The sequence below is a fragment of the Sebastes umbrosus genome, chromosome 21 (assembly GCF_015220745.1).
Source record: "Sebastes umbrosus isolate fSebUmb1 chromosome 21, fSebUmb1.pri, whole genome shotgun sequence".
Classification (NCBI taxonomy): domain Eukaryota; kingdom Metazoa; phylum Chordata; class Actinopteri; order Perciformes; family Sebastidae; genus Sebastes; species Sebastes umbrosus.
The window spans coordinates 17,202,200-17,215,626 of NC_051289.1; the positions used below are offsets into that span (position 1 = coordinate 17,202,200).

Sequence of the window (13,427 nt, forward strand, 5' to 3'; positions counted from 1 at the left end):
TCTAGCCCAGTGACACGAGTACTAAAACATTTATTTGTGTGCCTGCTGCATCAGGTTATTTTGACCTTGAATCAGTATCTGGCTGCTTCTCAAAACTGAACTGAATATTTGTAAACGTGTCCTTAAATGTCCTCTGCTGCATAATGTCCTCCTCTACATTATCATGGTTCTCCTAGCAGGGGGTTAATTAGATGGCTCAAGGAATGTTTTTTTCTTTTTGATTGATGGCCTGTTTGGTAAGGAGGCCCTGTGACTGCCCTCTAATGGAGATAAATAAAGTGTGAAACACAAATACAAGAGTAAATAGTAATTGTTTATTCCACAAACTGAATGAAAAAGTCACACTATGCAGAGGTGGGGAATTTATAACTGTAGCACAACTGATTTATTGGTAACAAAATCCTATTGACTAAAAGTGATGATGGCTGTGTTGGTAAGAAATCCTCTTCATGTCATCATTTGGTCTTCTTACATCATTGGATGTCACGTTTCAGGTCTATCTGTGCTTCTTAAAAGCTGCAGAGAAGGATGTTGGTGATTATTAACATGAAACGGGATTAAAAAATGCAAATAAAAGCACTTATCTTGGAACATTAGATTCTAAAAAAAGGTCTGTAAACTGAGAAAATTACACAAATTACATAGTCCTGGTGTTGCACTAAATGCAGACTCGAGACACAGCCAATGTTGGAATAGTTATTTGGAGAATTACATAACAGTCAATTAAGTACAAGTTCAAGTTAATTGACGCTGGTTTTTAAAGAAATGTGAGGAAAGTAATTTGTACTGTGGTATATTTGAATGTCCTCACCTCTTCTTTTGGTTTTCTTCTTCATGACTTTCTTCTTTTTCTTGGGGCGGGAGTTATCCCCGTCCTGCACCAATAGAGACAGAGTGTTTGAATCAGTAGCCGCATTAAGAATGTGATCTAAATAAATTTAAAAAACCAAACCACAATGCTCCCATTCATACTGGACGGAGATGAGCCTGTTAGCTAAATCATTTCGCGGCGTCTCGTGTTGTCTAGTACAAAATCTAAACATAGCACATGGATTTTCCAAATACATTTAGCTGAATGAATTTTTCCGCATCTGTGAGCAGCAGCATGAGGTTGGGCCAGTCATTATTCTGACTCGTTAGTGCATTTTATGACAGCAGGAAATGAATTGAGACAGGAAACAGAGTGGGATGGCATGCCAAAGCTTTGCAGGCATCAAGTGTAAAGGTTGCCAACAGCTCTGCTGGAACAGCACCAGACAACCGAATTACCAAGATAAACAAACGTATGAGTCACATCAGGTACAACATGCCAAAAACACACAACAGAAGTGTTGTGTTCGACATTAATTATGCTTGGTCGCCCAAATTGAATAATAGTTAATATAAATAATTCAGCGTGTCCTTTTCTCCTCAGTCCAGACTCAGTCAAGAGTCTACTGCCACTCCCACTAAAACCCTCCAAACACATTCTGAAAGGGGGAGTTAAATAGATTTTCACATGACTGGACCGGAGCAGCACGGTGGTTCAGTGGTCAGCACTGCCACCTCACAGCAAGAGGGACGCTTGGAGCCCTCTCCTGTAGCTCAGTGAGTGAGATGTAACCGCCTTCCTGACAGGTTGGTGTAAAGATGTCACTGTAAGCTCTCACCTGCCCGCCCTCGCCGCCCGTGAGTGCTGAGATGTCACTGAAGTGTGTGATACCACTCAGCTGGCCGGACATGGACATCGCGCCTCTCTTTCTGCCGTTCTTCTGGCGTTGTGGCATGTTGAGACGCACCATCATCGACTCCTCGTAATTTTTCCTTTTGAAGAGGGGAATGGTTATCGTTAGTGGAAAGTCATATCTGTAAAATGTATAACAGGTTATATATTTCTTCGTATCCTCATCAAATATTCACTACACCTGAGGCCTGTACTACGAAGCAGGATTTGGCGTTAGCGAGGTAACCTTAGGGTTACTGAAGGTGTCCTACTAAGGTGGATCACTTCTTACCAGGGTAGATCTCCATGGTAACTTATGCTGAACAGCTGACCTGCTCCAGAGCAGGTTATGTTCCAGATAAGAGATCAGCTCATATAAAAGCACCGCCTACTGACCAATCAGAGGTCAGTGCGCAGATCGTACGATAATGTTACACACATATGAAGAAGTTTAAGTCATAATCTAGGCTATAAACAACACAGGTTAAACTGACAAATGCAGGAAGGACAGCTGGATTTATGCTGTGGGTGTTTACCGCTTTGAATTATGTTTTTATATTAATTTTTTGACTTGCTCTTGAGTCCGTTTCACACCGCCGGAGACGGAATAGCAGCTGAAAGAAGGTTGAAATAGTCATACACGCCATATCTTTTCCTAAAGGGCATGATGAAGTGTAATTAAATCATCACTTACACTTCTAAAAGCTATTTATATCTAGACGACTATATCTGACATTTGAGTGTTCCGTTAAATTAATAAGTCTGTTAATTTACGCATTCACACATCGGGAGTTTCTTCTTTTACCAGCTGTCCTTCCTGCATTCAGCAGCTTCAACTGTGTTACTTTTAGTCTGGATTATGTGTTTAACTTCTTTGTATTTGTCTTATATTATAGTTTGCTCTTCATTTGTAAAATGTGCCGCTCCGCCTGTCCGTCTGCAAGTCTGTGGACTTGTCCATGTTTGTGAACGCGCTTACAACCAGATGGAGAAACCCTGGGTTGATTTACTGAGTTGATAACCACCGTCGTAGGACCGCTTAGCGGGATCTCGTTTGTTAGGGTTAGTTAACCAGACAACGAGAAGATACCCTGGGTATGTTGAACTCGCTTCGTAGTACAGGCCTCCAGTCTCTACATCCTTTCATCCTGCATCTCATCCAGTCAACTATCGGCCTTCGTGTGTCTACCCGTTCAAACAAAGCAGACAAGTAAACACCTGTGTAGCTCCTCGCGGCCCTCCCGCTCGCTCTGGAAGTCTCGCCTGTCCCTGATCTCCTCTGGTGCGTCGCTGTACTGCTGTCTCAGCTCCTGGATCACAGAGCTTCTGAGGGCAGCTCGCCGCTGACGGTCTGACTGAGCCTTCTTTTTGTCTGCTTCTGTCATGTCACCGTCTGGGGGGGGGGGACACAGGTTGAGAAGAGAATCTTTATTTTGATTCACATTAGGCCACAGCAGAAAATAGCACGACTAACTGTGCCAAAAGAAGCACAAGCAGCTGTTAAGTGGTGTGCTGCTCGCTTCATTCCAGACAACGAAATTAACTTACACAGAAATACTTCTACCTTCTTTGATCAAATAACTAAATGTGGAATTAATTAGTATTTTTTATGACAAGCAATGAAACAAAAAAGCTGTTTAAAAAAAGACAAATGACGTTACCATAATGCACTGGGGCAATCTTTGGCGGTACATATTTCCTGCCACTAGAGTGGGCTGCTTTCTTCTCCGTCTTATTCTCAGCTTCACCTTCAGACTCCTCAGATTCACTCAACTGGTTGACGTAGCAAAGATTCAGTCAGACAGTTACAATGCTGTATGTTTAGTATTTACAATGTTGTTATCCTTAGTTAATAAAATCAATGGTGGCTTGACTGATTAAATGTCTTGAAGCAATCGATAAGGTTCATTTATGATAACCACCCAAATAAAAAAGGGGTTAAAATGACAACAATATTCGGCCCTTACTTTGCTGATGAGATTCTCAGGATTAGGACGCAGCTGCAACGGGTCATTTTCAGCTGAAATCAACAAAAGCCGTCATTATACACTGAAGCCTGTGAAACATAGCATCAAGGAAATCAGATCATTAGTGGATGCATTCATCGCAAACCAACACAAAATCAGTCTTACCTAAACTGCCGGTGACAGCTGTGCGCACCAGTTTATCAATTTGGTACTTCAGTTTGTGGTCTAGTGGTCGCATCTTCTCCAGGACCTTGAAACAGGAGGAGAAAAGCAATGAGACGCTGTGTCAGCTGGATAGATGAGAATAAAAAGGTGAATTATTATTATTAGAGGCCTGTTTTATATAATCATCTCACTGTTCTGATCGTAACCAGTCTGTTCAATGCGTCGCTGTCTTTTATTTTGCCTCCTTCTGTTTTGATGCTGATCAGGTGAGTGAGGTCTTGAAGGTAGAAGAGCAGCAGGTTATAGCGAAGGTCCAAGAAAGACAAACCCTGCAGGGAGAGAAGATGGACAGCGAGTCAGAAAGAGGCTGTTTGTCTAGACCAGACCTGGGAAAACAATTCCTTAGTTTGTTTCAAACCTAAAAGAGACATTTCTCTTCATTTAAAGTTGTCATTTACTCACCTTAGATGTCTTAAATGCCCCATCTTTGACTTTTGTTATCAGTTCACGGACATGACTTGTAACTGAGGCCACCTAAAGAGAAAAGTGACAGTGTTCCAGCTATGAAAACTCATAAAATCACCACTGTGAAAGGTGGTATTGGTATATGGTATTTTTTATAGTATCTTTTTCATATTTTTTTCTATTCTAATATTTATGACTTTTACAGCACTCTGCCTGTATTTCTTAATTCATCTTAATATGTTTATTTTATGTACCAAACACCAAAGTAAACTGCTTGTAAGTGAATAACCTACTTGACAACAAACCTTATTTTGATTCTGATTGATGATCAATCAACAAAAATACATAATACAACAGGAGGATCCTAAAGATATTATTATGTAATATGTCACCATGAGATCTAAGCAGGGTCTGAAATTAACCTTTTTCCTCACCTGCCACTGTGGCAGGTCACTGAACATTCCTACCGGCCACTACATTTTTTTGTCTGCCACTTCTGAAATCTAGATGGAACGCTTAAAAACTGTAAACACTGAGTCAGTGGTACCAGATGGTAGAATTATGGAATATATCATGTAACCTTAATGAATGACTATATTTGGTAACACTTCATTTTACAGGTCCACAAATGTCATGTTAATTAGGTGATAATTAGCAAGTAACCTATTTGAAATTTCTTTGGAATTTCTGCCAAATTACCCCAATATTTACCTCCAAACCAAAACTAATAGAAGATACTTCTGATCAGGCACAAATCTCACCGTTGTGTGACTTATTGTCTACACAGATGTACCCTGGTAGCTGATGTCATGATACAGGGAGTTTTTTAAAGAAATTTCAAAGAAGTTTTTTGCCAATTATTAACTATTTACCATCAGATATGGAAATAAAGCATATCAATTAACTTTGTATTCTTTTCCTGGAAATGTATTAAATAAATTACCAGCTATTTGGAAATAGCTGAATGTAATTATTAAATAACGTTTATAGTAAAGTAATTTTCAATAAATGTATATGTAATTATTGGGGTAATTTGGCAGTAATTCCACATACATTTCAAACAGGTAACTTGCTAATTATCACCTGAATACCATGGAATTTGTGGATCTGTAAAATGAAGTGTTATAATATATTTAATTTAGGCTTTAGAATTGCTTTTTTAAAAAATAATATTTCTCAATATAAGGAAACCCTGTCTGCCATGGTGGCATGGTAGGTGCAATGTGTTTGTAATAGTAATATCTCTACTAGTAAACATTCATTTTAACAATACTATCACAGACACACAGTTCTTACCTGTTCTGTGAGACTACTCAGCAGCTGTACAGCTGTAGACAAATTACTTTCAATTAAATCCTGCCAGAAAGAAAACATCAGAAATACAATGTAAAGCATTAAGTTACAGTGAAATGAGGCTAATGTAGTATACATGCTACTAAAAAGTAAGCCATCTAGTAGCTAGCTGAAGTCATTAAAAACACTATTATCGCTCGCTTTTATCAATGTCACGTATAAAAGATAGTTTCAGAGGTACACGATAAATCGTTGGCATTGTCTGTAATGGTAACATGCACTGTAGAAAGATAAAATAAATGTGTTTATTAACTTGCTAGCTAGCTAAGCTCAACTCACGTTGTCAACAGAGGCCGCCATTTTGTGTCAATGTGGTCTACGGAAGCTGCAGAGGGACAACAGTCATGTTCGCGGTGATAGAATGTTATTGTGATAGATTGTTAGTGTGATAGAATGTTATTGTGATGGAATGTTATTGTGATAGAATGTTAGTGTAATAGAATGTTAGTGTGATAGAATGTTAGTGTGATAGAATGTTAGTGTGATAGAATGTTAGTGTGATAGAATGTTAGAGCAATAGAATGTTAGTGTGATAGATTGTTAGTGTGATATAATGTTAGTGTAATAGAATGTTAGTGTGATATAATGTTAGAGCGATAGAATGTTAATGTCATAGAATGTTAGTGTGATATAATGTTAGAGCGATAGAATGTTAATGTCATAGAATGTTAGTGTGATAGAATGTTAGTGGGATAGATTGTTAGTTGTAATAGAATCTTAGTGTGATATAATGTGATAGAATGTTAGTGTAAAAGAATGTTAGTGTGATAGAATGTGATAGAATGTTAGTGGGATAGAATGTTAGAGTGATAGAATGTTAGTGTGATAGAATGTTAGTGTGATAGAATGTTAGTGTGATAGAATGTTAGTGTGATAGAATGTTAGTGTGATAGAATGTTACTGTGATAGAATGTTAGTGGGATAGATTGTTAGTTGTAATAGAATCTTAGTGTGATATAATGTGATAGAATGTTAGTGTAAAAGAATGTTAGTGTGATAGAATGTGATAGAATGTTAGTGTGATAGAATGTTAGTGTGATAGAATGTTAGTGTGATAGAATGTTAGTGTGATAGATTGTTAGTGTGATAGAATGTTAGTGTGATAGAATGTTAGTGAGATAGAATGTTAGTGTGATAGAATGTTAGTGTGATAAAATGTTAGTGTAATAGAATGTTAGTGTAATAGAATGTTAGTGTGATAGATTGTTAGTGTGATAGATTGTTAGTGTGATAGAATGTTAGTGAGATAGAATGTTAGTGTGATGGAATGTTAGTGTAATAGAATGTTAGTGTGATAGATTGTTAGTGTGATAGATTGTTAGTGTGATAGAATGTTAGTGTGATAGAATGTTATTGTGATAGAATGTTAGTGTGATAAAATGTTAGTGTGATAGAATGTTAGTGTGATAGAATGTTAGTGTGATAGATTGTTAGTGTGATAGAATGTTAGTGTGATAGAATGTTAGTGTGATAGATTGTTAGTGTGATAGAATGTTAGTGTGATAGAATGTTAGTGAGATAGAATGTTAGTGTGATAGAATGTTAGTGTGATAAAATGTTAGTGTAATAGAATGTTAGTGTAATAGAATGTTAGTGTGATAGATTGTTAGTGTGATAGATTGTTAGTGTGATAGAATGTTAGTGTGATAGAATGTTAGTGTGATAAAATGTTAGTGTAATAGAATGTTAGTGTGATGGAATGTTAGTGTAATAGAATGTTAGTGTGATAGATTGTTAGTGTGATAGATTGTTAGTGTGATAGAATGTTAGTGTGATAGAATGTTATTGTGATAGAATGTTAGTGAGATAGAATGTTAGTGTGATAGAATGTTAGTGTGATAAAATGTTAGTGTGATAGAATGTTAGTGTGATAGAATGTTAGTGTGATAGAATGTTAGTGTGATAAAATGTTAGTGCGATAGATTGTTAGTGTGATAGAATGTTAGTGTGATAAAATGTTAGTGTGATAGAATGTTATTGTGATAGAATGTTAGTATGATAGAATGTTAGTGGGATTGAATGTTAGTGGGATAGATTGTTAGTGTGATAGAATGTTATTGTGATAGAATGTTAGTTGTAATAGAATCTTAGTGTGATAGAATGTGATAGAATGTTAGTGTAATAGAATCTTAGTGTGATAGAATGTGATAGAATGTTAGTGTGATAGAATCTTAGTGTGATAGAATGTGATAGAATGTTAGAGTGATAGAATGTTAGTGGGTTAGAATGTTAGTGGGTTAGAATGTTAGTGGGATAGAATGTGATAGAATGTTAGAGTGATAGAATGTTAGTGGGTTAGAATGTTAGTGGGATAGAATGTGATAGAATGTTAGTGTGGTAGAATGTTAGTGGGTTAGAATGTTAGTGGGATAGAATGTTAGTGTGATAGATTGTTAGTGTGATAGAATGTTAGTGGGATAGAATGTTAGAGTGATAGAATGTTAGTGTGATAGAATGTTACTGTGATAGAATGTTATTGTGATAGAATGTTAGTGTGATAGAATGTTAGTGCGATAGAATGTTAGTGTAATAGAATGTTAGTGTGATAGATTGTTAGTGTGATAGAATGTTAGTGGGATAGAATGTTAGAGTGATAGAATGTTAGTGTGATAGAATGTTAGTGAGATAGAATGTTAGTGAGATAGAATGTTAGTGTGATAGAATGTTATTGTGATAGAATGTTAGTGTGATAGAATATTAGTGTGATAGATTGTTAGTGTGATAGAATGTTAGTGGGATAGATTGTTAGTTGTAATAGAATCTTAGTGTGATATAATGTGATAGAATGTTAGTGTAAAAGAATGTTAGTGTGATAGAATGTGATAGAATGTTAGTGGGATAGAATGTTAGAGTGATAGAATGTTAGTGAGATAGAATGTTAGAGTGATAGAATGTTAGTGTGATAGAATGTTAGTGAGATAGAATGTTAGTGTGATAGAATGTTAGTGTGATAGAATGTTAGTGCGATAGATTGTTAGTGTGATAGAAAGTTAGTGTGATAGAATGTTATTATGATAGAATGTTAGTGAGATAGAATGTTAGTGTGATAAAATGTTAGTGTAATAGAATGTTAGTGTGATGGAATGTTAGTGTAATAGAATGTTAGTGTGATAGATTGTTAGTGTGATAGAATGTTAGTGTGATAGAATGTTAGTGTGATAGAATGTTAGTGTGATAGAATGTTAGTGTAATAGAATGTTAGTGTGATAGAATGTTAGTGTGATAAAATGTTAGTGTAATAGAATGTTAGTGTGATGGAATGTTAGTGTAATAGAATGTTAGTGTGATAGATTGTTAGTGTGATAGAAAGTTAGTGTGATAGAATGTTATTGTGATAGAATGTTAGTGAGATAGAATGTTAGTGTGATAGAATGTTAGTGTGATAGAATGTTAGTGTAATAGAATGTTAGTGTGATAGAATGTTAGTGTGATAGAATGTTAGTGCGATACATTGTTAGTGTGATAGATTGTTAGTGTGATAGAATGTTCGTGTGATAGAATGTTATTGTGATAGAATGTTAGTATGATAGAATGTTAGTGGGATTGAATGTTAGTGGGATAGATTGTTAGTGTGATAGAATGTTATTGTGATAGAATGTTAGTGTGATAGATTGTTAGTTGTAATAGAATCTTAGTGTGATAGAATGTGATAGAATGTTAGTGTGATAGAATGTTAGAGTGATAGAATGTTAGTGGGTTAGAATGTTAGTGTGGTAGAATGTTAGTGGGTTAGAATGTTAGTGGGATAGAATGTTAGTGGGATAGAATGTGATAGAATGTTAGTGTGGTAGAATGTTAGTGGGATAGAATGTTAGTGGGATAGAATGTGATAGAATGTTAGTGTGATAGATTGTTAGTGTGATAGAATGTTAGTGTGATAGAATGTTAGTGCACACTGTAGCCTGTTGATACACTGTTACAATTAAGCGAATGAGTGGCAACAAAGAGTGGAAAATGAAGGGAAAATATCAAATAATTAGGTGGTTCATTATTTAATGTGACCTGCTACTAAAAGTTACTGAATTTCCTTGTCCCATAATTTGTTTTAAAGTAAAATAAAAATAACTACAAATTGTCAATATTATCAGCCGTGAAACCTTACATAATCTATAAGCCTAGATATGATGGGAGTCAAGACAATCCCCCTGCCTCCCTTTTTGTCTTTGTGCTCTCTCTTTGTTTCTTTCTGTCATTTCTGTGTGTGTGTGTGTGTGTGAGTGAGAGAGAGAGAGAGATAGAGAGAGAGAGAGAGAGAGAGAGAGAGAGAGAGAGAGAGAGAGAAAGAGGAGGAGGAAGAAGAAGTGATGGTGAGATCAGACAGAGGTACCTGTCTGTCTCCTGTCATTTTCAGTCAAACTTTCAGAGGAACCTGAAGACAGAGAGTTTGTGTACAGCTAAGTCATGGTAAGTCACATCATAACATTTCTAATGTAAAAATAAACTGTACACGTACACATGTATACATGTTACACTTTGCTGTACATGATATATTTAACGTTAATGCTGGGTTGCTTGTAACAATTACTTTCATAGTCGACTAATCTGCTGATTATTTTCCTCAATGAATCGATTAATGGTTTAGTCTGTAAACTGTCAGAGAGTAAAGAAAAATATACATCACAACGTAAGTGTATATATATTTAATGTAGCTTGTTTTGCCTGACCAACATTCCATAACCTAAAGACCCAAAGTTTCCTTTCTAACTTGCTGTTGTTACTGTATTCTTAACTTGTAAATTGTCAGTAGTAATTTGCTCCAATGCTGTATCTGTCATTTGTTACGTTTGATTTTGAATCGTTATTTTAATTAACAATAATCCATTATGAGTTCAAATCCTGCATTCTTACTTGAGTAAAAGTGCAAAGGTACTATCAGCTAAATGTACTTTAAGTATCAAAGGTTAAAGTACACGATATACAGCAGAATGAGGCCTTTCAGGGAGTTGAATACATTATTTTGGATTATCATTACCAGGACAATAACATGTAAGCAGCCTTTTACTGGTACTATAGTGGGTTGAATTAGGGATAATTAAACCATATTTGATGTTGGCGGATAGTTTCATGTCTTGTTTGTTGTATTTCTTTTCCCTGTATGTTACTTTTGTAGCCGTCAGTTGTTTCTGTCTGTTTGTATGTTGCACATGTGATTCTTTGTGTGTTTGTTTTAATTTAATAAAAAACAAACAAATCAAATTTAAGCTTAAAGAGAAAAATCCCTAATCTTTTTCTGCTTCCGACCCCCTCCAGATGTCTGATTCCAGGGTGTCCTCTGTCATCCAGGAGTGGGCGACCTCGTACCCGGGTCAGGTCCACACCCTGAACCCCGGCACACCGTCCAATCAGCTGGCTCAGATGGACATGATACCGTACGGCCAGTCTCAGGGATTGGTTCGGGGGGGCAATGACGACAGGGTGGCCGAGCAGATGATGGGACTGTCTTACCTGCCGTACACGTCCTCCTGTCTCAGCAACACGTCGGGCGCAGGGAACACAAACCACCACCAGAGCCATGGCAACACTCAGCAGGTGTGTGAGAAAGATTTTTCATTTGTGCTCTCACAATATTATACAGATGTTGGTCCCCAAGGTTAGAACAGAACTAGGCAAAAAAGATTTTAAATACGCTGCCCCTTCTTCCTGGAATAATGTACAGAAGGAGCTGACATTGACAGAGCTGATTGGGAATTTAAGTCCATTTTTTAAGGAATGGTCAATGTGATATTCAATTTTTCACTCAAATCTTTTTAAAATTGACCAGTTTTACGCATTATAACAGTTTTTTTGTATTGCATATTAACTAGATATTGTGCTCAATCACTCATAGTGTGTGATAGTTGTATATGTCTGCTTGTATTATTTGTGTTTATTGTTGAGACAATGTTTATGCTGCCTTCTTGGCCAGTTAACTCTTGAAAAAGGGATTTTAATCTCAATGAGACTTTTACCTGGTTAAATAAGTATATATAGATATATCTATATATATCTATATATATATATTCATCAAACACCACTCTCATCCTGCTTCTCAAACTTGTATTTCTGACCTCCAGGACTTCTCCTCCTTCCTCCTGCCGACTATGCGGGCCCCGGTGAACAAGCGGTGCATCAGCAAGGACAGTAACGAGTACCGCCAGAGACGCGAGAGGAACAACGTGGCTGTGAGGAAGAGCCGGGACAAGGCCCGCAGGAGGATCCTGCTGACCCAGCAGAGGGCCCTGCAGCTGCAGGAGGAGAACCAGAAGCTGCAGATAAGGATAGGGCAGCTAACACAGGAGCTGGACTCTCTCAAACACATCCTGTCACAGCGGCACCCGCAGGGAGCCGAGGAGGGAGCAGCAGGGGAGTCCAGCATCTAGAGCCACACAATGTACCTGGTATTACGAAGGCCTCAGATTCCTTATTAGTGTCTAGGCAGGCCTCCACCAGTTGATTATTAAAACTTTCACCGAAAGGCAACTATTTGTGAAAGTGTCACAAATAGATGAAGAGGGGATGTAATGCCATGTGTAAAACGGGTTAGTTATAGTTTCATATTGTAAAATTATAAAGAGGGATAGCATAACACAACGGCAGGGCTATAGCTACTATTGGGGTCACTGAGGTCATGTCCGCCGTCTTTTTTCTGGGGTTTATAGCATATTTAAATTCTACAATTGATGTTTAAACTGTTGCTACGCTCTCTCTCTGTGCCTTTACAGTAGGCTACATATTCAGCTTACATTGATAAAGGTTGCAGACAACCGTGGTCTTTACTGGGCTGAAATGACAACTGTAGTTAGCAGATTGTATCAACTGTAGCTAGCTAGCAGTGTTGTAGTCAAGACCACCAAAACCGAGACCATTCAAATGGGGTTGTGTTTACTGTGTTCACGAGAAGAGTCCATATGAAGCCCCCCCCGTCTCTTGTGGTATTCATGACCTCGTGGAAAGTTTCTAAAAGCTCAGAGTTCATGACGTGTTTGTTAACGTTGTCAGAAATGGCGGAGGCCTTGGAAGTTCACTTTTCAGCGCATAATAAATTAATACAATGTTATTTTATTCGTATATTGCTTTTCTTCGTAATTTTTTAATATGTCAGAGGAAAATGTTGATATTCCCAACAGCTTCACCTTTTTCTTCTGTCATTATACCTTTGCATTTCCTGCATTATGTTACCTACTTGCTAGCTTGCTAAATTGTTAGCATGTGGCTTCTAGACACCGACAGTAACGTTAATATTGCCGCGGTGTTCTCACGAGCTCACGAGTTTCATTTGAAGGCGTCACAAGTCACGACCAAGACCAGAGTGAATCGAGACCAAGACAAGACTGAGACAAAGGCAGGGCGAGATTGAGTCAAGACCAAGACTAGAACAGTGGGACCAAAGTCCCACACTGCATGACGCACATACGATCAAATATGGAACCTGCAAACCATAGCGCTCCTCAAACTGATCTGAAAGATCCACATTCCCATAAAAACACTCACAGAATACAAATGCAGATTCCTCTTCCTGTGTATGTAATGTACCATGAGAAATGTCTTGATAACATGATCAAAAGGCTTTGCAGTGGGAATTTACACACATTTTCTATGAGCGATAAATAAATCAGACAATTTACAGGCAATATAGTGATATATCCCCGCAGTCGTGGTCTTGACAGGTCTTAAAATAAAATCTCCACTTTGTCCACTTTGACTGAGACCGAGACAAGACCGAGTGAATTTGCGGTCGATTCAGAGACGAGACAGAGACGTTCATTAAGTGGTCTTAAGACCGGTGTCGAGTACTA

General features: G+C 37.5%; 2 protein-coding genes and 1 long non-coding RNA gene across 3 annotated transcripts; 2 read left to right on the forward strand and 1 right to left on the reverse strand.

The window, feature by feature from the left end:
- Window positions 1-300: 300 nt before the first annotated feature.
- Window positions 301-6,022, reverse strand: ngdn (neuroguidin, EIF4E binding protein). The gene is made up of 11 exons (XM_037757482.1): window positions 5,932-6,022; window positions 5,596-5,655; window positions 4,297-4,368; window positions 4,026-4,163; window positions 3,835-3,919; window positions 3,670-3,722; window positions 3,364-3,475; window positions 2,921-3,095; window positions 1,650-1,803; window positions 812-875; window positions 301-516 (listed from the first exon to the last, which is right to left on the reverse strand). Exons 1-11 carry the CDS (start codon window positions 5,950-5,952, stop codon window positions 497-499), a joined length of 954 nt encoding a protein of 317 aa, XP_037613410.1. The 5' UTR covers window positions 5,953-6,022; the 3' UTR covers window positions 301-496.
- Window positions 6,023-7,423: 1,401 nt separating this feature from the next.
- LOC119480888 lies at window positions 7,424-8,390 on the forward strand. Its single transcript, XR_005205028.1, has 2 exons — window positions 7,424-7,989; window positions 8,294-8,390. It is a non-coding gene; the product is annotated as an uncharacterized LOC119480888 (long non-coding RNA).
- A 586-nt stretch (window positions 8,391-8,976) lies between these two features.
- On the forward strand, window positions 8,977-12,580 carry cebp1 (CCAAT/enhancer binding protein (C/EBP) 1). Its single transcript, XM_037757498.1, has 3 exons — window positions 8,977-10,056; window positions 10,903-11,181; window positions 11,706-12,580. Exons 1-3 carry the CDS (start codon window positions 10,054-10,056, stop codon window positions 12,009-12,011), a joined length of 588 nt encoding a protein of 195 aa, XP_037613426.1. The 5' UTR covers window positions 8,977-10,053; the 3' UTR covers window positions 12,012-12,580.
- The last annotated feature ends 847 nt before the right edge of the window (window positions 12,581-13,427 follow it).